General features: G+C 40.2%; 2 protein-coding genes across 3 annotated transcripts; one reads left to right on the forward strand and one right to left on the reverse strand.

Annotated features, from left to right (window-relative positions):
- Positions 1 to 1,821: 1,821 nt before the first annotated feature.
- Positions 1,822 to 10,628, reverse strand: FAM162A (family with sequence similarity 162 member A). Of its 2 annotated transcripts, none has more exons than XM_064505446.1 (5): positions 10,508 to 10,628; positions 9,645 to 9,770; positions 7,210 to 7,318; positions 3,838 to 3,946; positions 1,822 to 2,081 (listed from the first exon to the last, which is right to left on the reverse strand). In XM_064505446.1, the coding sequence occupies exons 1-5, from the start codon at positions 10,521 to 10,523 to the stop codon at positions 1,986 to 1,988; spliced, it is 456 nt and encodes a 151-aa protein (XP_064361516.1). In that variant the 5' UTR covers positions 10,524 to 10,628; the 3' UTR covers positions 1,822 to 1,985. The 2 variants fall into 2 exon arrangements, with proteins under 2 accessions (XP_064361516.1, XP_064361515.1); XM_064505445.1 differs by lacking the exon at positions 1,822 to 2,081 and adding an exon at positions 3,035 to 3,182.
- A 16-nt stretch (positions 10,629 to 10,644) lies between these two features.
- Positions 10,645 to 20,718, forward strand: MIX23 (mitochondrial matrix import factor 23). Its single transcript, XM_064505447.1, has 5 exons — positions 10,645 to 10,758; positions 11,937 to 12,062; positions 12,625 to 12,771; positions 16,713 to 16,772; positions 20,425 to 20,718. The coding sequence occupies exons 1-5, from the start codon at positions 10,708 to 10,710 to the stop codon at positions 20,473 to 20,475; spliced, it is 435 nt and encodes a 144-aa protein (XP_064361517.1). The 5' UTR covers positions 10,645 to 10,707; the 3' UTR covers positions 20,476 to 20,718.
- The last annotated feature ends 600 nt before the right edge of the window (positions 20,719 to 21,318 follow it).

Consider the following 21,318-nt stretch of genomic DNA (forward strand, 5'->3'; position numbering starts at 1 on the left):
GTTTTAAGCTCTGCCATCAGCAAGCATAAATTAAATTATGTACAAGTTTCTAATCATGGTAACCTGAAATATTGTCTACATTTCACGTTCTCCTTTTTGGTCTTGTTTAAAACATACACAAACACATGAAAACACTCTGGGGAGACTTTTTGATTCCCACATCTGGGTTTACTAGTGTTGCATAGAAACAGAGCTGTCATGAAAGATCCGTTTACTTATCCGCAGTGGTATTAAGCATGACTTGCAGACTTGCACTCAATGCTAACTGTGTGGACAAGTCTGTGGGAGCCTATTTGGTTTGAGTGACAGCATACTTATGATGGTGACCTTAGGGAGACTCTGATAACAGGTCTTGGAGACATCTGAAGGTTACTAACTTTTGTGGTGGAATGACTGCACAGGTTGGTTGATTGGTTACATCTCAACAGTATGAGTGGTACCCAGAACTGTGATCAGTAAAAAAGATAGACCGTAGTAGTTACTTTCTATCTCTAGAGGAAAGGACAAGTTACTAGAGAAGTCTGTGCTGGATATCTCATTGCTTTTCTTTCCAATTATAAAGACAAGCAAGATGTAACCTGCATTTTTGTAGGGCTTTTATTTCCTTAAGATATATTGCTAACCTTTAGTAGTACTAATGGTTCAAACAATATTTGTCTCTCACTATCAGAAAGTTCACAAACTGCATCTGTTCAAACATACATGTCTCTTCAGTTTCTAGAGTCCCCAGTGACCAGTTAGCAGGTAGTCCTGGGAAACTGTGCTTTGGAACAGTCCTGACAGTCCCAATTTACATTTCCTTCCAAGGGAGCTGAAGGGAAAAGGAAAAACACTAGTTGGGAGTAGCTCTCTACAGGTGTCTGTGGCTCTGCTGTTTCTAAAACTTGATGCACAAAGTGATATAACTGATCCTTCTCTTAAGTGGGCTAATGTCATGAAAGAAAAGATGGAGACTTGAAGGAAATAAATGCAAATAAATTTTAGGAAAAAAGAGCTCAGTAGCAGAAACTGGAAATTCCTGAATCACTTTCTCACACACTCATGTGCCTCTAGAGAGCTAATCTGATAGTACAGGCTAGAGCTGTTGCTCAGTATTCCTTTAAATATTCTCTATTCCCTTAGCTTGGATTTTTTCTTATCTCACTATAGACTCTGGTGTAAAAACTGGTAGGCTGTCATTTGCAACACTGATTCTGTGGAATACCACTTCACTATCACTCGTCTCTTTTCTCAGAAGGCAGCAGTTCTTCCCAAAAAGTAATCTTTCACTTAAACATCGCCACAATATACTGGACTGCAAACAAGTAAACAGGCTTCCTAATGACTTCTGCTCATTCTGTTAATATTAATGCAGGCCATACAATTATTCCTGACTCAAGGACTACCCTAATAATTGTCTGTCTTATCCAAAGCAGAACATAGGGAATATTCTAAGGAGGCTGTAATAATACAGAGTGCATACAGCCCTTTTCTTCCTGAAGGGACCCAAAGAAGTCAAGTACCCAAGTCATAAGATAGTGATAGTGGATGCCTGTCTAGTGAAAGTTTTTTTCACTTGTACAAGTATGGATGTATGAGTGGAAACCAAATGCATTGTTCTTTTTGCGTCCTAGCTAACATAAGTGGTAAGTAAGAGTGTAAGACTTGGTAAAGGAGATTGGTATCGAGAGCACAGGTATGGCTCTCAAAGTCTTTTAAGATACCTAGTCTTGTGCATAGTACATGTGGGAAACAACTATTCTGTCTGTCCAGTTTGATCACATGTCCTGTTCCTCTAACCTTAAGGAAGAGAATTTGGAGGAAATGGGAGGTTGTCAGGAAGAAAATAGATGTTTCTGTTTTTAATGATTACAAGATCATGTATTCATTCTTTCTTGAACACAAGTACATAACTAACATATAGGAAAAATACAACTATATCCTCCTCATGGTGCTGAAAAGGACGTTGTTTCTTCCCCAATCCTTGGTCTTTCTTTCCTTTTCCTCTAGGGTTTAGCAGATGTACTCTGAGCAGCTTCCTCTCTCCATTGAGCTTTCTTCTCCAAGTTTATGCTTATAAGAGATTCATGCCTTTTCATAGCCTACAACACAATGACAAAGGAAGAGCAGAAAGTGTTACTTAAAGGACCACAAAGATGAAACTTGAATCAATAGTTCACAAAATATTTGCCCTAACTTACTAAGACACAGTGCTGTCAACTTTAATGCCAGGAAGAGAAAGGGTTAAAGTAAAAACCCCAGAAAGTATTTTGGCTTAAATTCACTACTTCTCTGGGAATAGAGTAAGCCTTTCTGTTAATGGCACTAGCAGATGTATTCTGTGTTTCTGATCAGTATTTAATATTAATCTCTCATCTTCAGAAGTCAGATACACTGTAAACAAATCAAAAGTTATATATGATAGATTCCAGCTGCTATGAAAACAGAGGTCCCAAAGCAGCTGTGCCTCTAATCTCTCTTTCCACTGTTTGCTTTCATACTACTCAAACCTAAGAGGAAAATGTTCTGGGAATTGTCAGTGCTTGATCTCTCTGCTAAAGCCAGGGAAAAAGCTGTCAACTGTTTTGTTTCAGAATGCTGCATCCTTTTCACTTTGATAAGGGGAATGCTGACAAGTAGAAATTTCACACATCAGTAGTTTACAATGCTGAGAATGGGACTTGGTAACAAATTTTAATATAATTTCTCTAGCACACTTGGTCTATAAAAACAATATCTGAACATTGTAATCAGTGGAGTAGCTTGAGCAAAAGGCAGCATACGAATAAGGTTTTGCCCAGGTAGATGCTTTAAGCTAGGGTTTTCTGCTTCCAGTCATCCTTAAAAGGACTGTGTTTCTGTTATCCCTATAAATTTTTTCAAAAGCAACATGACAATAAGCTGCAGAAATTATTTTCATGTTCCTTGACTTTGAGACTAAAGCTGCTGAGAGCTTTTGGCTTGGCTTCAATACACAAAAAAGCATCCCTAATTTCCTTACAGAAATACTAGGAAGCTAGTTTTTCACCAACTGTGTTACAAAACATGTAAAATTAAAGCATGACTAACCTTTGCTGCAGTTGGAACCTTAGACTTTACACTTACTTCATACAATGCAAATGAGACCATAGGCCTAGTCCTGCCACATGCTGAACTTCTTGGATTTCTTGCCAAATTCTATGCAAGTGAAGTATGCTCACCATCTACAGGATTTGAAGTTTTTCCATAAAGTACACAGCTTTTTGATTTAATGAACAACAATAGTTTAAAGGTTGCTCCATCCAAACTACAGGAAGATAGTATTTTTTATTGTAATTAAAGAATTATTATGGACTGTTTCCCCATGGTTTAAAAAGACTGAGAATTCTCAGTCTGCATGTGGAGAAACATGCCCATTTGCTATTTCCATTATATTAATTCTATGAATGTTGCAGTATGTGCATAAAGATGCATTTGTAATAGGTCCATACAATGAACTGTATGGATCCATTGGCCCAGAGAACATTTGCTGCCTACAAGATACACAGAACAGGAGGGTCTCATTCCTTTCAAACTCTGGAAGCCTTTCACTAAAATTAAGTAATTAAATCTGTGCAAGATAAAACTAAGTATTGTATGACAAAAAGGACAACTGTTTTCTTTTTAAACAAAGCATATGCAGTCTAAGAGTGATATCACCCTTTTTTGACTTGTGAATTAATCAGTGAGGGTCACTTCTGAGAGACTAGAAGGACTCATTTTAATTTTTGCTCACTGATGTAACAAAAAACCCCACCCATATTAACTACTAATCTAGAGGAGGAGCTGAGGAGTTTGTGAAGATCCATTTCCACTCAGAAGCCCAAATTCTGTACTTACCTGCTTCCCTCTAATCACCATGATTATGCAGCCCAGTATTGTCAAGGCAATCATTACATAGCTGAACTTCACACGCAGTGTAGTCTTTGCTGCTCTGATTGTTTCAATCCTCAAGGAAAAACAGAAAAGAACACCCAAGTCATTATCAAAGACCCAAATTAACTGTTGGCTAGTTGTTTGATTACTCCCAGCATGCCATCTATGTAATCTTGTGTAATAACAGTCCTTGGCTCTTTTCACTAAAAATTAAAAAATGCTTTACAAGAATGGGAAAGTCTGATCCCCAACTTCCTTGGGAGATACTTAATCAAAACCATAAAAGAAGCTCCTGTTAAAGTGGGAAACAAATGAAAAATTTTTAATTTTCAGTTATTTAATTGTGAGAGAGTATTACCTTTCTAGATTACTTAAATACAGCAGCCTTCTTATTTTACCTTGCAGTCAAATTATTATTTTATGTTCACTGAGGGAGGACTGCAAAAAGAGAAGGATGCTCTTACTAATATGGTATTTCTCTTACTACTAGCTCCCTTCTGTGCTCACCTCCACCTTCTAACATCTGTGAAGACAATGAGTACCCCATCCATGTTTGTGTATTTTAATGTATTTTAAAACATTCATTTTCCCTCAACAGCAGAAGCATGGTAAAAAGCATTTGTCAACATGAATAAAATACGTAAAATTTAACAGTTGGAGCATCTTGGACAGACGGAGGCATTATCCTAGATTAGCAGGTTCTTTTCCCCTCTGATGTTCAAAATGGTGTCACTTCTGATGCAGTCTATTTTCTTTCTCAGCAAGAAGGCTGCAGGGGAACTACTACAGGATTCGATAATGCTATTAATAGATTTAACATTGGCTGCCCAATATAACACTACTAGAAATCTCAGTAGGACTTGGTAAAAGACTCGTGGTTACCACCTCCCTTCTGCTAGAATAAACAGAACATTAGCCTTAAGGTAATCTGTTTTCCTAACATACTGAAGAGGCTTGGAGCACTGTCAGCTTTCCAGTGTCAGCTTTGGACAAAAGACTAAATCTTTCTCATATTTCAGTGTGTGTATCTAGACATGCCAGCAGTTATATTCCTCCTTAGTATCAGTCATTAAAGCCTTCCAGCTGAATACGAGATGAGCTAAAAGTATCAACAGGTCATTTATGCTGGGTTAAACTCTGAAGATCATTCTACCCAAATTACATTGTAGTTATAGCAAATTTAAAGCCAGTATTAGGGATACCAGTGCAAGAAGGGCCAATGAAATATAACATTTTCAGATGCTCTCTACAACAACCAGAGACCTATATTCTGTATATCTAACTCTCCTTGAAGAATTTGGAGAAGTGATTCCCTTCTCAAGGAAATCTAATATTCTCCCTGATTAAACTTTGCGTATTATAAAATTACAGATGACTGGAAAAGCATCAATATGAAGAAAGGATAAATGCATTGAACTAGGTAATTAGATGTCAAAGCTGAAATAGCTAGTAGATTTAACAGAACTGAGAGACTACCACTGTATACAAACACCAGTGAATATGGAATCTTTTATCACATTTTTACCCCTGAACTTGGAAAAAAAGGATAGTGAAGGATTTATGGTGGTTCAAGGTGGTAAAATCACATAGGGCCTGAGAACTGGAAAAACTATACTCTTGTTTTTGAAAAGGGCAAAGGCGAGGTTTGATCATGGTTTCAGGGTATTGACATGAGGATAAGATTTCCAATCATAGAGAATACTTTAATCAGGCACAGAACTAGCAGTTAAATTTAGCTTCCAGGTTATTTGGTTTTGCTAATAATCTGTGACAAACATCTTGCGTGCAGACTGAAATTAAGCTGAAATGCACAGAGATAGCATTTAAAAAACCTAATTAGTGCGAGTACCTTGAATGCATTAGAATATACATGACAAAAAGACAGTTATCTGAACACCATTTGCATTTTAATTTAATTCAATCCAGTGGCTAAAATAAAGATTTATTTTGTTCAATAAATGAGTTACTTCTGATCACCACAACTTTCAGGATTACTGAGTTATATCACATCCCCTTATACCCCATTCTTACTCAATTTAGAATAGGAAAACAAGCTTTCATGCTTTTATAGTTCTCAATCAGCTTCTCAACTTTGGCTGAACTAATTGCTTAAAAAAGGGGGGTAGGGGAGAAAAATTCTCTGCACTTGCAAAAAATCAGCTTTTATCAGAAGCTGGTTTATCCTTCCAATAAACTATGATTTTAGATGCACAGCCAATGACTTCCCTCAGTCTAGTAAGTCTGTCTTCTTAAAAACATTCATGACAACTATCTTGCACACAAAAATATACAAACTGACAAATTTTAATAGGTTTTAATAATTTAAGCCTTTACATATTTCAAATGCAATTTTAAGAAAAAGATTTAATATAAAATGGAGTAATTCCTTTTTAACAATTTTTAATCCATTATGATACATTTTTAAAAAACGTAAGATGCACAGGTGGATCTTCAATTCCCACACAATGCATCCAGACAAATAAAGTATCTTCAGAGGGCAGCCACATAATTTGTTTACCTTAATAGCACAAGGTAAACTGACTGGGTTTTTTTCTTTAATTTAAATATATACATATATTTTAAAACATTATAAATATAATTTCAAAGATAACTATCCCACCACCAGGAATATTTTTTAAACTAATATTTGGGGGGGGCAGGGTTGTTAAGATTAATCTTAATTTTGGAATATGTAGACATGCAGACTAGAACAGCCAGTTTTATTTCCCACACCTCGCACAGAGCAAAGCATTAATATTGGGACTGCACCAGCAACAGGAAAATTTTGACAATGTTTTCTTTTCATTAGGGAGCCTTTTGATTATTTATTAGGAGCCTCCAGCCCACTAGACATTCATTAGTAAGTATTTTAAATGATACTGTTTCAGTTATTCTTTAACTATGTCATGAAAGTTCCACAAAATAGTAGACTTTGACATAGTAAGAAAAACGCTAGAAAAAACTTAATGTTTGCATAAAGCTTTTTTGACTCGAAGCGGAATAAAAAGTAATTGATTTGTGGTGTTTCTGTACTGAAACAACTGATAGATGTCAGTCTTCCCTTCAGAAAAAATTAAAAGGACTACATCTCCACAATAAAGAATTGCCCAGGTTTCCCCATCTACAAGACAGTACAGCAAACACAATAGTATAAGATTTTAACCCTATCAGTTTCTGACATCACACCTGAGGCAAAATCAGAAGTGTCCTCAGTTCTGTGTATTTTTCAGCTGTGAAAACCCATTCCCTTTAAGAAAAGCTGTTCTGGAGTTGCATTCAAGTAACTCATTCCTGCGTAGACAATGTCTCCTTTATAGCTTCAAAACTGGCACTTACGAGACAGTTTCTGGTATATCCTCTGCTTTTTTGAAATGGCCTGCCCACAACAAAAACCTTTTCTCCCAGTCTGTAGGCTTGTGTCCAGGTACCCTTAAAGTAGATCGGCCTATTACAAACAAAAAGTTGGTTAGGGAACAAAAAAAAGTATGGCATAATCAGTTTTGAGAACCTGCAAATATGTATTAAACTGAGGCCATGTAAGGGAAGCCAAATCTTACCCAAGGCCTGCATATTTGCAATATTAAATCTACAGAGCCTGATCCAGTAACTAAGCTTCCTAAATGTTCCTAAATGCTGTGATTTTACTATTTTCCTATTCAATTTAAATTAGTTTAAAATATCAAATGGAACTGATAGAAAAACAAAATCCAATATGCTGCACCAGAACATCGCAGAATTTAAGTTTACCATGGACTGTAGGATTTTTCTTTTCTTACCTGGAGGTAAAAGCAACCAGATGCCAGTAGACAAAGATTAAACCCTTAATTTTCACCTCCATCTTTCAACCTCCATATACAAAATATAAAAATGGAAGGACTGTTAAAACATAGTAAACAGTGCAAAAGTCAACAGGTTTTGGCTTTTTTTTTTTTTTTTTTTAAACAATGGGATGCATCCTGCATAGATCTGTGCAGGTTAGTGGATTAATATATGACCTGGAAAATGGGGTGGATATCTAATTTGCTGACAACAGTAAGTTATTCAGAAACACAGAAAAGAGGGCTGAATGGGAAGCGCTGCAGAAGAACTTCGTAACACTGAGTCAACAACAGAGCCAGTGAAATCCCATGCATATAAATATAAAGCAACATGTACAAGAAAAACAATTCCAGCTTACATGCAAAAAGACAGCCTCTAAACTAACCATTATGGCTGGGGAATTAGTCCTTGGGGGTTCACAGAGCGTTTCAAGAAAATGTTTGGTGTCAAAAAGGCAAACAGCATATTAGCAATTATTAGGAAATGAGCACAGACCAACACAAAAGCCTCATTATGCCATTGTATAAAACCATGACACCAACATTTTGAAGAGCACGTGAAATACTGATCCCTTATCTCAAAAAATTTTATAGTGGAACTAGAACAGGTACAGAGAAAGTTGAAAGGATGATCACAGGTAGGAATGGCCTCCGTATAAAAAAGAATTTAACAGACTAAGCCCCCTTCAGCCTGGAAAAGTAGTAATTGAAGCCCCCTTCAGCACAACGCAGGGCTGCCGAATCATAAGCAGCACGGAGAGGGTGAACTATAATAAATTGCCTCTGTATTAGAAAGAGTATTGAATAAAGGAACACCAGACTGAAGATAGCAAATACCAAGTTCCAAAATCAACCACAAGACTGTACTTGTTTTCTCGCAGCACAGTTCAGCTGAGGAGCTGCTTTTCACAGGACGTGTATGCTAAAACACATACAGCTTGAGGAAACTGGGCAAATTTACGATAGAAAAACCCTGTGAGGGCCATTAAACGCAACGATGCCACCTCTGCTGAAGACTAGAACTTCACTAGTGGCTGGGACAGCAGTCTAGGAAACACTAAACATTTGCCCTATTTCTGTACTTTTCCTTAGATACCTGCCATTGCCCACTGTTCCAATTGGCCTTTGCAAAAACGTAAGGGCCGTCCTTCACGGGTCACTGCTGGAGACACAACACTTAAAGAGACCCTTAGTCTCACCCAGTACAGCTCTACTATGTTTTTAACACAGATGTATGTAAAACGCTTCACACCTGTACGCTCCTTTTATCTAGTATGGATGGGCCAAAAAGGTAACCTGTTATACAGGAAGTCCGATTAGAGCATCGTAGCTGTCCCATCTATAGTGATGAAATGTTTCACAGCCTGAACTGTACCTGAGCTTTCCTTAAATATGAACTAAGCCAGTGATTCAGACTGTCTTCTGCAGGGCATGATCAATTTTGCATATGGCTGGAGCTGCTTCTACTGTGAAAAACTGCAGAAGTATTTAGCTAGTACTACATTCTTAAACATCAGTATTTTACATTGGGGTTGAATAGCCGGTTCTAGAGTGCAGCTGAAGAGCCTCAGTGTAGGGCTGTACATGAGACAAGACTCTAACAACCTACCAGAAAGTGAAATCTATGTTATTGTCACAAGAAGGAAATTTTACTATAGGCTTTGTTGAAAACTAAAATCTTATGGCTAATTTTAATGTTCATTTTTTCAGTCTAAATCAAAGATTATAATTCCTTCTCACAAAATCAGGGATATTAACATACATCTCAGCCAAATTCCCATCCAGATGATCAGAGCCTGGACACCTAAATATTTCATGAAGTTTTCATCATTGGTCCAGGTCTTTCAAACTATCACCACTCTTTTTGAGATAAAGCGTACAACGTTTCAGAAACGCTAAAATGCTCAAGTGCTCCTCTACAAACGCAGCCTGATCTTTATCAAAAGCTCTTACTTCGTGGCTGAGGCTGACTCTCTTCCTGGGGCTTGCTGCAAAGCCTTCTCTGTATCTTCAAATCCATTCCTCTAGCCATCCGCAGAATTGAGGGAACATTTCTTTCCAGAACTTTAACAGCCCGGTCTGGAAGGGAAAGCAGAGGCAGCAAAGGGGCCGACTTAACTCAGAGTACAAGAGTGAAAATACTAGCTTTGAAATGAAGGTTTATTTTTTATTTTTTACAAGAGAAAACTAGCAGTAAAACAGTAGGTTTCAAAACTAATACTATGCAAGAAACAACAGATTTAGGTTGCAACAGTCCAACAGAGAAACTCGCACTCGATTCTATAAGCCATCACTTTATCGTGCCTATCAACCTTATGCAGAAAAACGGCCATGCAAAATTACAGCCTACAGGCGATTTCTAAAACACAGAACACATCGCAGCTTGAAGGGAATTATCTATTCACATGCTTCACAGGTACTTTGAGCAGTGCTATTTCGAGGACCGTACACCAGCATTTTACCAATGTCCTAACGCTAAGCTGTGGATGTGGCAGGGCGCTAGCAAGAAAAAGGCAGCTCTGGGAAAAGGCCCCCCAAGGGGGAAGCTCTAACCCATTCTTTAACCTAATGGAATAATGAAAAAAAATCCCGTAAAGAAATCCCGAAATTCTCCTCGCGGAAACGCTACCTGCAAGCCCCGCGGAGCGCGACCGCTGCCGCCCGACCACCGCGGCAAGGCCCCGCGGCGTCCCCGGGGACTGGGGGCCGGGGCCTGGGGCCCCGAGCGAGCGAGTGCTGCCTGCCCGCGCTGCCTGCTCGTCCTCCTGCCCTCTCGCCCGCCCGCCCGCCCGCCCGCCGCGCCGCGAGTCACTCACCGGCGCAGCCCCACATGGCGCCACCACCCGCAGCCACCGCGGCCGAGCCCGAGTGCCCCAATGTCACCGCTCGGCCCCGCCCCGGGAGGGGCGGGGCCCCGCACGCCCCACCTGCCGGCCCTGGCCGCCCCGCCCCTCCCCGCGCGTCATCCCGCCCCCCCGCTTTGATTGGCCGCCGCCGCGCCCTCGGCCTTTCCAATATGGCGGCGCCCAGCAGAGCCGCGAGCTGTGAGGACTTCGCCGAGTTCCAGGTAACCCGCTCGTGGCGGACGGAGGGATCTGCCCCTCCCCTCCCCCTCGCCTCCCCGCGTGGGGTGTGTGTGTGTGTGTGGAGGGGGGGCAGTCGCGCGCGCCCGTTCATTGGCAACCGGCCGCGGGGGCGCGCGCCTGAGGGGGGCGAGGTCATCCTCTTCCCCAGCTGCAGGCGGGAAATGGCGCGGGCAGTGCGGGGGCGGGGGGCAGCTCGCGTCGCCCCGGTCCTGCCGGTGGGGGCGGCTCAGAGCGGGGGCGTCTGCGTGCCCCGCGGTGCAGGGGCGCCTCTGGAAGCAGCTGAAGTGAGCTCGTGGCTGTTGGGGTGTGCAGGCTGCTCTCGGAGAAACGCGAGTCCAGCATGTTCTGGGAATACCTTTTTTTTTTTCCTTTTTTTTTCTTTTCCCTCCCCCCATCTTGAAGTCTACGAGGCGCTTGCTTCTCCCCAAATGCGCTCTTTGAATTGTGTAGCATCATCAAAACTCTCATGTTCTTCCAAGAGTTAAAAAGAATGTTTTTGGTTTTTTTTTTCCCCCAGCTACAAGTATTTAGCAAGGTCCATCCACGAATGAGCATGCCTGCCCTACTATTCAGAAAGTACTTTATTTAAATGGAGGCAGATGAACGGCAAGGCCTCATTTGTCCAGTTCTCAGCACGCATAATCCTATAGCGCAGGAACTCTGTCCATGAAACTAGCAACTCGTGCACATCTAGGCCACACCTCTCCTTTTCTTTTTATGTTTTGTGTTCCTTAAAAAAGTGTATCTTCGGTGGTGTGAACAGGATCTACATAGACTGAAGCTGTTGTTGCTGTTTTGGGGGGGGGGGATAAGGTGTTTAAAAATGTGTTATTTTTATTATGAATTTGCTATTTTGTTGTGGTCTTCTGTTTCCTTCATTCCTTTTTGTAAGTGTTAGTGCCGATGGAGCTCTGGAAACAAACTTTGTGTGTGGAAAATTCTGCCCTGGCTGTCTTTTGCTACTAAGGCAACTAATTGAATTGCAGCAAGTACTCCCTGCATGTGGAGACTGTGGTTGTCCTGGGGTTGCTGTTTCTTAGTGATCTACCTTTACTTTCTATATTACTTTCTATTAAAAGACTTAATCATGCAATTTTTTTTCCCAGTAGCCTGCTCTCAGAGATATAAGCAAGGATTTTTTTTTTTTTTTTTAATACAGGAGTTGCTCAGGGTAATGAGGACGATCGATGACAGAATCGTCCATGAATTAAACACTACAATTCCAACAGCTTCCTTTGTAGGGAAAGTTGATGCCAGCCAGACATGTAAAGAGCTGTACCAGTCTGTAAGTGTCTGTTCCTTTCACTTCCACTCATTCCCTGACACTTTGTTACGTGCAGTGTCCACTACAGCAGGGCAACTTCAGCTTCTTAGGAAATGACCGGCTTGATACACCATGCTTTATTTATCCATAACTGACATGCTTGACTTCTCTATGTAGCTAAACCACATGCATGTAAAAGCTACTTCACTGTAAAACCATGTGGAGTATTCATTTGTTCTGCAATACCAATCCTTCAAGATGTATTTCAGACTTCAGTGGATGTTGTTAGCCCAGCCCATTGCTTTAAATTAAAAGTGGGTGCTAGCACACTTCTACATTGCTTTCAAAGCCTCCTGTTCATGTGTATCTTTGGCTTTTATTTGATACCATCAGATCAACTTGGTAGCTATCGCTCTAAGCAGCATTGCTTCTCAGCATATGGATTATAGAGAGTCAGGGAGATCTACAGGCACAATGGTACCTTGATTTCAGAAAGTCTTGCCTCTTAAACTTATAATGTGGAGGTTTTATTCTCTTGGATCACTGAACTAGGTGCTGTGACTTTTTTGTCTCTCCCAATCAGCTGATGGAAGCTCACACCAGCAGAGAGAGAATCATCAAAAGCTGCATCGCTCAGACTTCCAGTGTAGTGAAAACTCTCAGAGAAGAGAGGGAAAAGGCCCAGGATGACATAGCATTATTAAAGCAACTCAGGAAAGAGCAGACAAAGGTGAGTGGTAGAGCTTGACAGAGATCACTTAGGGAGGAAGAAGAGAGTATCTTTCCCAAAGGGACTGACCTCCATGATGGAGAGAACTTGGAGTGGATCCTACACAAATACAGTAGAAAAGCATGCATACTTCACCACAGTGGACTCTAGTCTTCACTGACTAACACCACTTGGCGTTCAATTTAACTGTGGCTTGTTTATTCCCTTCAGAATGCCTGGTGGTTCCCCTTGCCTTTTTATCTCTGTGAAAGCTAGTGTCTCAGGAAACTGCAGATATGAGTGCCAAGATACAAACACTAGAAAATAATGAAATATGTGCTTTATGTATGTCTCTTGCACCACATTGGTACACAGCCTTAAAGCTGTACCTTTTTGTTATCACCTTGAAGAGCATCTTTATAACTCACGGTCCTTCTTTTCTAGGATGAGCTGCTGGGCAACCTTAAATTCCACTTAACCTTTGTTGTTGTTCTTGTTGCTCAGTGTTTCTTGGAATTTTTTTGAGTGCATTGTGATGGTGTGAGTATTTCTTAGGTTGCGTAAGGAACTTTAGCCTGTGCACCCCTCTCAGTGTCTGGCCTCTAGGGTTGAATGCTGTACAGTGAATGGAAAGTGTACTTCATCAGAGGTGAGCAGTACAGCTACAAGGTGGAAGTATCAGAAATGGAGAAAGGAACCCCTCTGGAGTTCCTAGCTCCCTTCCAGAGCCTGTTTTGTAGGGGAAAGGATACTGCACGTATAGCTTTAGCAGGGATGTGAACTGTCTTATTGGTTTCTTTAGGCATTCTCTTTCAAACATGCTGCATCTGTGTCGCTTGTGTTCACTTTGCATTTCTCAGTTTTTTCCACGCCATACGCTTGAAGCACACTCCTAATAAGATTATTGGCTCATTGCTCTTTTGCATACACTGGATGGGCGGACCTGCTGCATCCAGCCATTTAATGAACCTTCCTCAGTTGAGGACTGCCTCAACCAGGGCTTTTAAACTCATGTCTTTGAGTTTCTGATATAACGGCTGTTGTTGTAATAGCTAGACATCCCACCATCATATCAGAGCCCTATATCATAGGTACAGCTTTCCCTGCTATAGTATTGTAGGATTTTAAAAGATAGGTGGATAGTCCTGAAACTTTGTTTTTTGTGGTGCTGAACTTCCTCAAAACCCAGTTGCCACCTGTACTTCCAAGAGGAGCCTGTTGTTGCCGCTGTATCCAAGAGTGGTTGAGTGCTGATGCAATTGTAGTTAAAAGAGCTTCCTGAGGAGATGATTTGAACTCAAGGGTTCAAGGACCAGCATCTGATTTTCCCAGGCCATTGGGTGAGAGAATTGTTCAACAGGTGTTCTTCAGAGACACGCTCCACTGTGAACTCAGATTTAAAGAACCAGGCCACATGCAAGTGATTTTTGTCTGCAAAGTGTCACTTACAGAACTTCTAACAAGCATCCATATCAGTCTGGAAAACCAGAGTGGAAGCCCAGCATTTTCTGTGATTTTTTTTTTTTTTTTTTTTGTTTGTGGAGCTGATTCTTTGAATCTTTGAGTTACGGAGCCCAAAACCTAAAGCAAAACTTTTTGGAGGACCACAACCACAACCATAATGTTTAATAATTAGTGGCAATTTAAAATGTTAAAAGCAATCCATGTTTTGGGAACACCCCAGAAATCCTTTTGTCAAATGACCTCTAATCTGCATTTGGACACTTACAAGATTTTTTGATTTGTTTTCTGTTTTTTTTTTCCCCCACACACACAATTATGCTTTTCAAATGTGTTTTTGGTTGCAATACAAATCTGTTTTTTCTTGTTATTTATGCTGCTTTCATCCTGAAATTGGAGGCATTTATCCAAAGCAACATCATCTGGGTCATTGATTAAATAATAATTGAAGTTCTGTGGGGCTAGGAGCTAGTTCTTGTAGTCTGCCTACAGAAAAATATCATTTGATTATTATATTAATTTTGTATCGTCTTAGTTTTCTTAAACAAAATGTCATAAAATATCTAACCAAATAAATTCTGGAAATGCAAAACAGAGCGTAATCATTAATAGCTTTATCAAGCAAATTGCTAAATGTCAAGGTATTTAAAAAAAAAATGTCTGAATATCCATGTTGGTTAATTATATTGCTGTTCAGGCATGCAACTTTAAGAAAAAGGCTAAAATATTAGTTTTACTTAGGCCTGGTATCAAAAGCAGTTAATATGACAATTCAGACAATTGTAAAATTGTTTGTGTCTTCCAGACCTGTGGATCTTTCCTATGACTAAAACTTGGCATTAATTTCTAGAGAGGTCCTTGAGTGCTGACTATACAAATCCTCTTTACCTGCCTTAATTATTTGGGGAAAATATGAGAAGAATGACAGTGCTTATCCATGTTTGGAATTTTTGCTTGTCTTTTAACTCATACGTAGTCAAACTAGAAAGACTAGTATCTTTAGAAGAAGTCATTTGGCGGGGGGAGGAAAATGCCGCTGCCTGTTGTGATGACCATGTTGCAGCAGAGTGGTTTATGAAGGCAGTGGTCTGCAGATGTGCACTTAAATTCTTTATTTTAAGCAGAAAGCCTTATGCTGCAAGTGAAGAAGCTGCCTGGCCTATTACTGGAAATTCCAGTAGTTTTGCCCACCTTTCTCCATTTACTAACCAAGTCTCAAGGGAATTTTTCCATGAAGACACCCCCCCCCCCAATCTTTTTCAGCATGTGAAAATTAAACAAATTCTTTTTAAGTAAGCAGCTTTTAAAGTAGGAAAAAGTTTGCTTTGAAATGCTGAAGATCTTCTGAGAGGTTATTTTGTTGAGACTAATTCTGGTCAGCAGGCCACCCTGTTAATGCTGGGTTGTTATTTCACATTTTGTAGTCCTCTTGAGTAGGTAAAAGTTCATCCAGCAACAATATTAGCTGTATGTGTCCTGATGTCCTGCTTGGAAGGTTTTCGATGGGATTGCTCGGTGGGTTTGCACCTATTCACCAACTCTAATTGGAATGAAGTGTTCAAAATAGAGCTACTCTGATCCTTAGTCTGTTACATTAAAGACTCAACAAAAATAAAGCCTAAACATAGGCCTAAGTAGCAAATAGGTTCTCAAATCCTCCACTGCTGCTTCAGAGCCTCATGGCAGTGTCAAATTAGCTCAGGTCTGAAAACGTCGCATGTGCCTCTTGGAGTTCCTAATAGATGCTAAGCAAAGAGAGATTCTCATGTGTCTTCTGGGAGCGCTCAGGAATTGCTTCTTATGGTGTCTTTTGCTGGAGCTCTTGCATCTGCGTAAACCTGGTTTGTGCGACTGTGATTGCATTCCGTACGGACTGGTTCAGACAGCATGGCACACGCCATCTGTTCCTGCAGACCCTTTATTGGCCAGTGCACAGGCTAGACAGTGAAGGAAGCAGAGGGGACCTTTTAATGAGTCTAGTCCTAAATCCAGAATCTGAGCGCTGTGTGTTCAGTTCTGGATTTGCTACCAGTTTCCTACCCAACTCTAATAATGCAGATGTGGAAGAATGAGAACTTGAGGCTGCAAAGCTAACCCAGCACTGTCATTCGCTGTGCTGCGTGTTTGAGTGATGCATAGTTATTTTTTTTGTCTGCGAAGCCATTAGAGTTAATCAGTTCATTGCTAGCAAATCTAAATGGGCAATATTCAGTGAAGAACAAAACATTGGTAATCGGTGGCTGCTTCTGCCAGAAGATTTGTATTGCAAGTCTCCCTTCCCCACACCCCTTGCAGACTTCAGTCTTCCCTAAGCATCGGCTGACTGGAAGGACCATACTTTCAGGCAATTACGCATTATGCCCTTCAGTCTGCTTCATCAGAGGGGTTGCACACCGGGTACTGTGGTTGTGATCAAGAAAGTTGCAATGATAGTGAATACTGGAGGCTGTAGGGAGGCTCGTTTGACTATAACTGCTTTCTTTATCTGCTCTTTTCTGCAGTTGAAATTGATGCAGTCGGAGCTGAATGTTGAAGAAGTGGTAAACGACAGAAGCTGGAAGGTACTCAGCAGTCATTTTAAAAAGTGATGATTGTTCTGTCCTCTTGGTTTGAACAAACAGCCCTGCACTGAAGGTGTGAGACTGATGCCTTATGAGGCGAGTGAATTAGAAATAAGTGAAGGCAGTTTGGGGGGAAATCCTTCAGGTCTGTCATCTTCGCTGCTCTGGATGCAAAGATCAAAGTTTTTCAGTTGCACTGCAGAGGAAAGAAAAATGGCTGATATAGAGGGGAGAAATGACTCAACATTTCTCAGTGGCTCAGGACCTCAGATTTCTCCATGGTGGCCTGTATGTAAAGCTTTCCTTGACCTCTTCTATTGTCAGAGGGATGAGTCTTTTAAATATAGCATGTTTGGTACCGATCGCCCTTTTGAGCAGAGGAGAGTGGGGCTATAGAAGTTGGACATTTTTCTAATGGAGGTTCTACAGGCCTGGACTGGTGCTCCCTGGTGGAAGGGGAGTTTTGCTGTTGCTCTTTTATGTCAGTAGAGATGTCAGATCAACCTCTGGATTGATGGCCTCAGTCAGCCTTGTTATAAAGTGATCTTAACCCTGAAATTAGATTCTGAGGTGGTTGTGTTGTGTCACTGCAGCATTTCACTCCTATAATCCTCTCCTGGTCTGTTGTAGCTGTTCAGAGCTTTCAAAACTGGAAAAATAACCTTTTTCCCTCATTCAATGTGAAAAGGATCTTTACAAATAGCTAATACTGTCTGCAGTTCCTTTGTTGATCTCTACTTCAGGATTTTAGTCCCCTAGATCCTATCAGTGTAAATGCAATACAGCTTTCAATCCTGAGTATTCTTGGGGGTCTAGTCACTACAATGCAGCTCAATGCTATGTGAATAGGTGAGTGTTTACAGGGTTTCTCAGGTACATTTTGCAGTCGGTGCTGCCTCTGTGTTGTCTTAAAAAGCTAATCATGCCATTAAGCTTAATTAATTTAAAGCCAGCTTGGATATGACTATGCAACACAGCAACCTCAAAAGCCCACTGTAAGCTATCAGTAGCAAACATTTTGTGGTCAGTCTGGTATCAGATTTATTTATTAAAAATCAAACAAACGAGAAAAACACAACTCCCCTGTCCCACAACACACAAAAAATACAGATACCCCTCACCACACACCCACCAAAACACTATCTCTGTTTTACAGGTACCAGCCCAGATCTCTGTTGGCACCAAACTTAGCATTGATGCCAGTGGTTTCCTGTAGCTGCATTAAACTTTTGCTGGTGAAGAAGTATTAGTTTGGGTTTTTTTTGTTGTTGTTTTTTTTTTTCTTTCCTGAAGCTGGCGAGCATTTGGTTTATAAATAGTGAAGTATGCACGTAAACAGGAATATTTTGGCCTGCTGCAAGCTGGTGTTTAGAGAAGGGCTCGAAGACCCAGTACTTCTGGGTTTTATCTCCATCTCTGCTATTGCCTCCCTCTTTATATAAGCACATTATCTGTCTGCGAAAATATTATTTAAGTAAAGGAATTAGACCCTGTCATAGTTGTGGACTGCAGCGATACAAATTATTACATGGAAGTGGTTATTGGTTTGCATGTGAGGATCTCAGCTCTCTTTCAGTTTTACAGACTTTTGGTTGGCAAGTATGCTTGTATATTTAGATTAACCCTAATAAACCGAAAGCTATTTAGAAAAAATGTGATTGGAAAAAAAAAAAGAAATTGTTTTAAAATATTTAACCTGGGTAGCTGTAAGGATAGTGGATACAGAAAGATGCTGCTTTATAGAAATACATGTGGTTGAGGAAATGACTTTCAAAACAAGACACTCAAAAGTATTCTCTCTATGTTGCCTTTACTCTGGAATTTGTAACAAGAATGTTTTGTATTAATACATAAAGACAGCAAAATCAAATTTATGCATAGCAACACGAATTTTAAGGTGTCTCAGACGCTATTTTTCCTGTCCAAAAAACCAAGAATAACACCTCACAGATAGACTCTGAGAGTTAATCAGCTTGAGTGACCCATTGAAATCTGTCAGTGGATGATATTAAAAAGAGGAGATAGTGTTAATAAGATTGCAGTATTGATCTTCCTTCCAGTGTCTGAAGAGTCTGTTAAAGACTCTTTCAAAGTTTGTGTGATAGCAAGCTGGAAGCTTATTGGGAGGTTGTTTTTGTATGCTCTTTGATACGAGAGAGCCAGACAGTGTTTTAGAGTGTTTCCACCATCCTTTTAAGATATAAATGCTTCTAAAATCTTTGACAAACCATGAGCAAAAGTGATGCAATTGCTAAGTAATTCTGAATGGTTCTGAATGGGAATCCTTTATGACCTTTAATTTCTACAGCTTCCTTTTATCACTTTTTTTTATCTCAGGTCTTAAACACTCTTCCAGGGGTGTCTGTTTTATGTGCATACATAACAGGGCAGGGTTATGGAAGAACTTAGATCACAACTTTTGTGGGTTTTGCAATATGAAGCAGTTTGCAATGTATGCCTGTCTCTTAAAATAACTGAAGTAAATAACTTAAAATCAAAATTACATTTTAAAGTCGATTCTTCAGAATTTTTAAGTTTGCAGGCTTCACTTTTGTTGAAGTTGCCATAGGTTCTGAAATTCTAATAAGGAGATGCACTGTGGAAGGAGAATTCTAGGAAGATGTAGTTTAAAAAAATGTATTTATGTAAAGCAAATCATAATTTCCCCAAAATTACAAGACCAGTCACTTTGCATGTTAAACCTATGAGAGAGCTCCTGTAATTTGGTATCTTGGAAAGCAAAGCCATTTGGATCTGAAAAGTGTCTGGATACCTTGGCAAAACATGCTCTTGCAGAAGTGCTGGTGATGGAATTGATAACTATGCCAGTGCCTCAACTTGGTGGTAGGTGGTGCTCACGTCACTTGTTAGGACATGCGCTGCGTGCTCTTTGGAGCCGAAACAGTAGCTAAATCATTTGTAAAGGGCACCTGTAACTTTGGTGTGAGCCTGTGCTTTGTGCTTTTGATTCAGACTGCTTACTTGAAATAAATCACGTTTATTGGCTGTCATTATGGTAAACAGTCTGATTGTTGAGGCCTGCAGTTCAAGCTAAATGAAAGTGGTCTTCAGTCACTAGTTCTGTGTGCTCAATGTTACCCACAGAAGATGTCAAATGTGAGGCAAGAGCAGCATGCCCTTTGCATAGGAATGCTGGCAACATCAGCACCCACAATCAAATAATAATATTATGAAATGGCTTCGAAGAGCATTTGTACCTCCTCTTAGCTCTCACAACAATGTAAAATGGGTTTCTCAGGAAGAGAAGAATACAATGTCCAAATTTGAATGCCTGAGTGAACATACCACAGCTGTTGGGATCCTTCCACTGATAATTTTTTTGCCTCTTAAAAAATGCCTCAGTATCTTTGATAAAGACAAATCACCAGGATTATAGGTCTGCCTTATTTGAGAGAAAGCACTTTTAGCACTATGCAGTCCCCTAGCGCCAGGCAAGTTTTGGATTCACTAAAGCCTGGAGAGAAGGTGAACGGAGACAGAAACCTTGGTAAGTACCGATTGTTGGTAGAGCAGGGCTGGGCAGCCTGAGATGGGGGCTATGTGAAGAGAATTGCTGATTCTAGCTGTGATGTTCTGGTCATCTGCCAGACAAGGACTGATTCACTCTTGTTCTTCTGTTTTGGTGTCTCAGGTATTTAATGAGCGTTGCCGAATTCACTACAAGCCTCCAAAGAGCCAATGATGTGAGGTGCTTTCTGGCAAGGTGGTCCATAATCATGAGAGCAAAACTGGAAAGAGACGTTGGGTGAGCTGTATTGGGACCCTCCAGAATGAGTAGAACCCAGTCTTGTTTTGTTTTGGACCTACTTAGCTGAAATCACAAGATTTAAATGATTCTCCTGTAATTAAGAGAAAACAACTCATCTTTTGTACAAAATATGTGAACAAATAAGTTTTATAGTATTAAAATAATTTTCAAATGGAATGTGAAACTGGCATTTTTCTTGACTTTCTCAAGCTTCAGCAGCCCTAGAGGGGAAGAAACAATGAAAACTATCCATGAGCAGGTGGGGGCATTCTCCCTAAACTGTTGCTTGCTGGGATTTAAAGTAATCAGTGAACATGACATGTTTTGGGGGGAGAATATGCTACTAAAATTTAGAAGGAAATAAAAGTTGCAGAATGATATGAAAGCATAGGTTCAGCACCCATGAAGGTAAGAAGTTACCACTATTATTTTGGACTAGTCAATGCCAGCAACATTGCTTTAAAGTTGGATGTAGATACAGTTTTGCCGTTGTTCCCCCAAGGCTTACAGGAAGCATTTGTTGAATACTGTCCTTTGGTCTGTGTTACCAATTTCTATATTTTCTTTATTTAAAGAACATAGTAAAGGTTAAAAACACTTTGTTGGACATGAAAACATGTATTTGAACAGCATTCAAGAATGAGCGAGTTAACTGTCTGATGTCCATATTTTGTCTCTTCTGAATCTCTAAAATCAAGTCTATAGGTGAACTGCATCTGAACTGAGGAAGTAAGTGGGCACACCTGATATTGCTGAATCTAGCAATACTGCTGAATT

This window comes from Dromaius novaehollandiae, chromosome 1 (assembly GCF_036370855.1).
Source record: "Dromaius novaehollandiae isolate bDroNov1 chromosome 1, bDroNov1.hap1, whole genome shotgun sequence".
In the NCBI taxonomy this organism is placed as follows: Eukaryota; Metazoa; Chordata; class Aves; order Casuariiformes; family Dromaiidae; genus Dromaius; species Dromaius novaehollandiae.

Excerpts from the sequence above, each read along its gene's own strand:
- FAM162A (XM_064505445.1), bottom strand. Across the intron at positions 7,319-9,644 it reads GAGTCAGCCTCAGCCACGAA|GCCGATCTACTTTAAGGGTA; the intron begins GTAAGAGCTTTT and ends TGTTTGTAATAG. Across the intron at positions 3,947-7,209 it reads GATATACCAGAAACTGTCTC|GATTGAAACAATCAGAGCAG; the intron begins GTAAGTGCCAGT and ends TTTTTCCTTGAG.
- MIX23 (XM_064505447.1), top strand. The coding sequence starts at position 10,708 with ATGGCGGCGCCCAGCAGAGCCGCGAGCTGTGAGGACTTCGCCGAGTTC. Across the intron at positions 12,063-12,624 it reads GTAAAGAGCTGTACCAGTCT|CTGATGGAAGCTCACACCAG; the intron begins GTAAGTGTCTGT and ends TCTCCCAATCAG. Across the intron at positions 12,772-16,712 it reads TCAGGAAAGAGCAGACAAAG|TTGAAATTGATGCAGTCGGA; the intron begins GTGAGTGGTAGA and ends TCTTTTCTGCAG.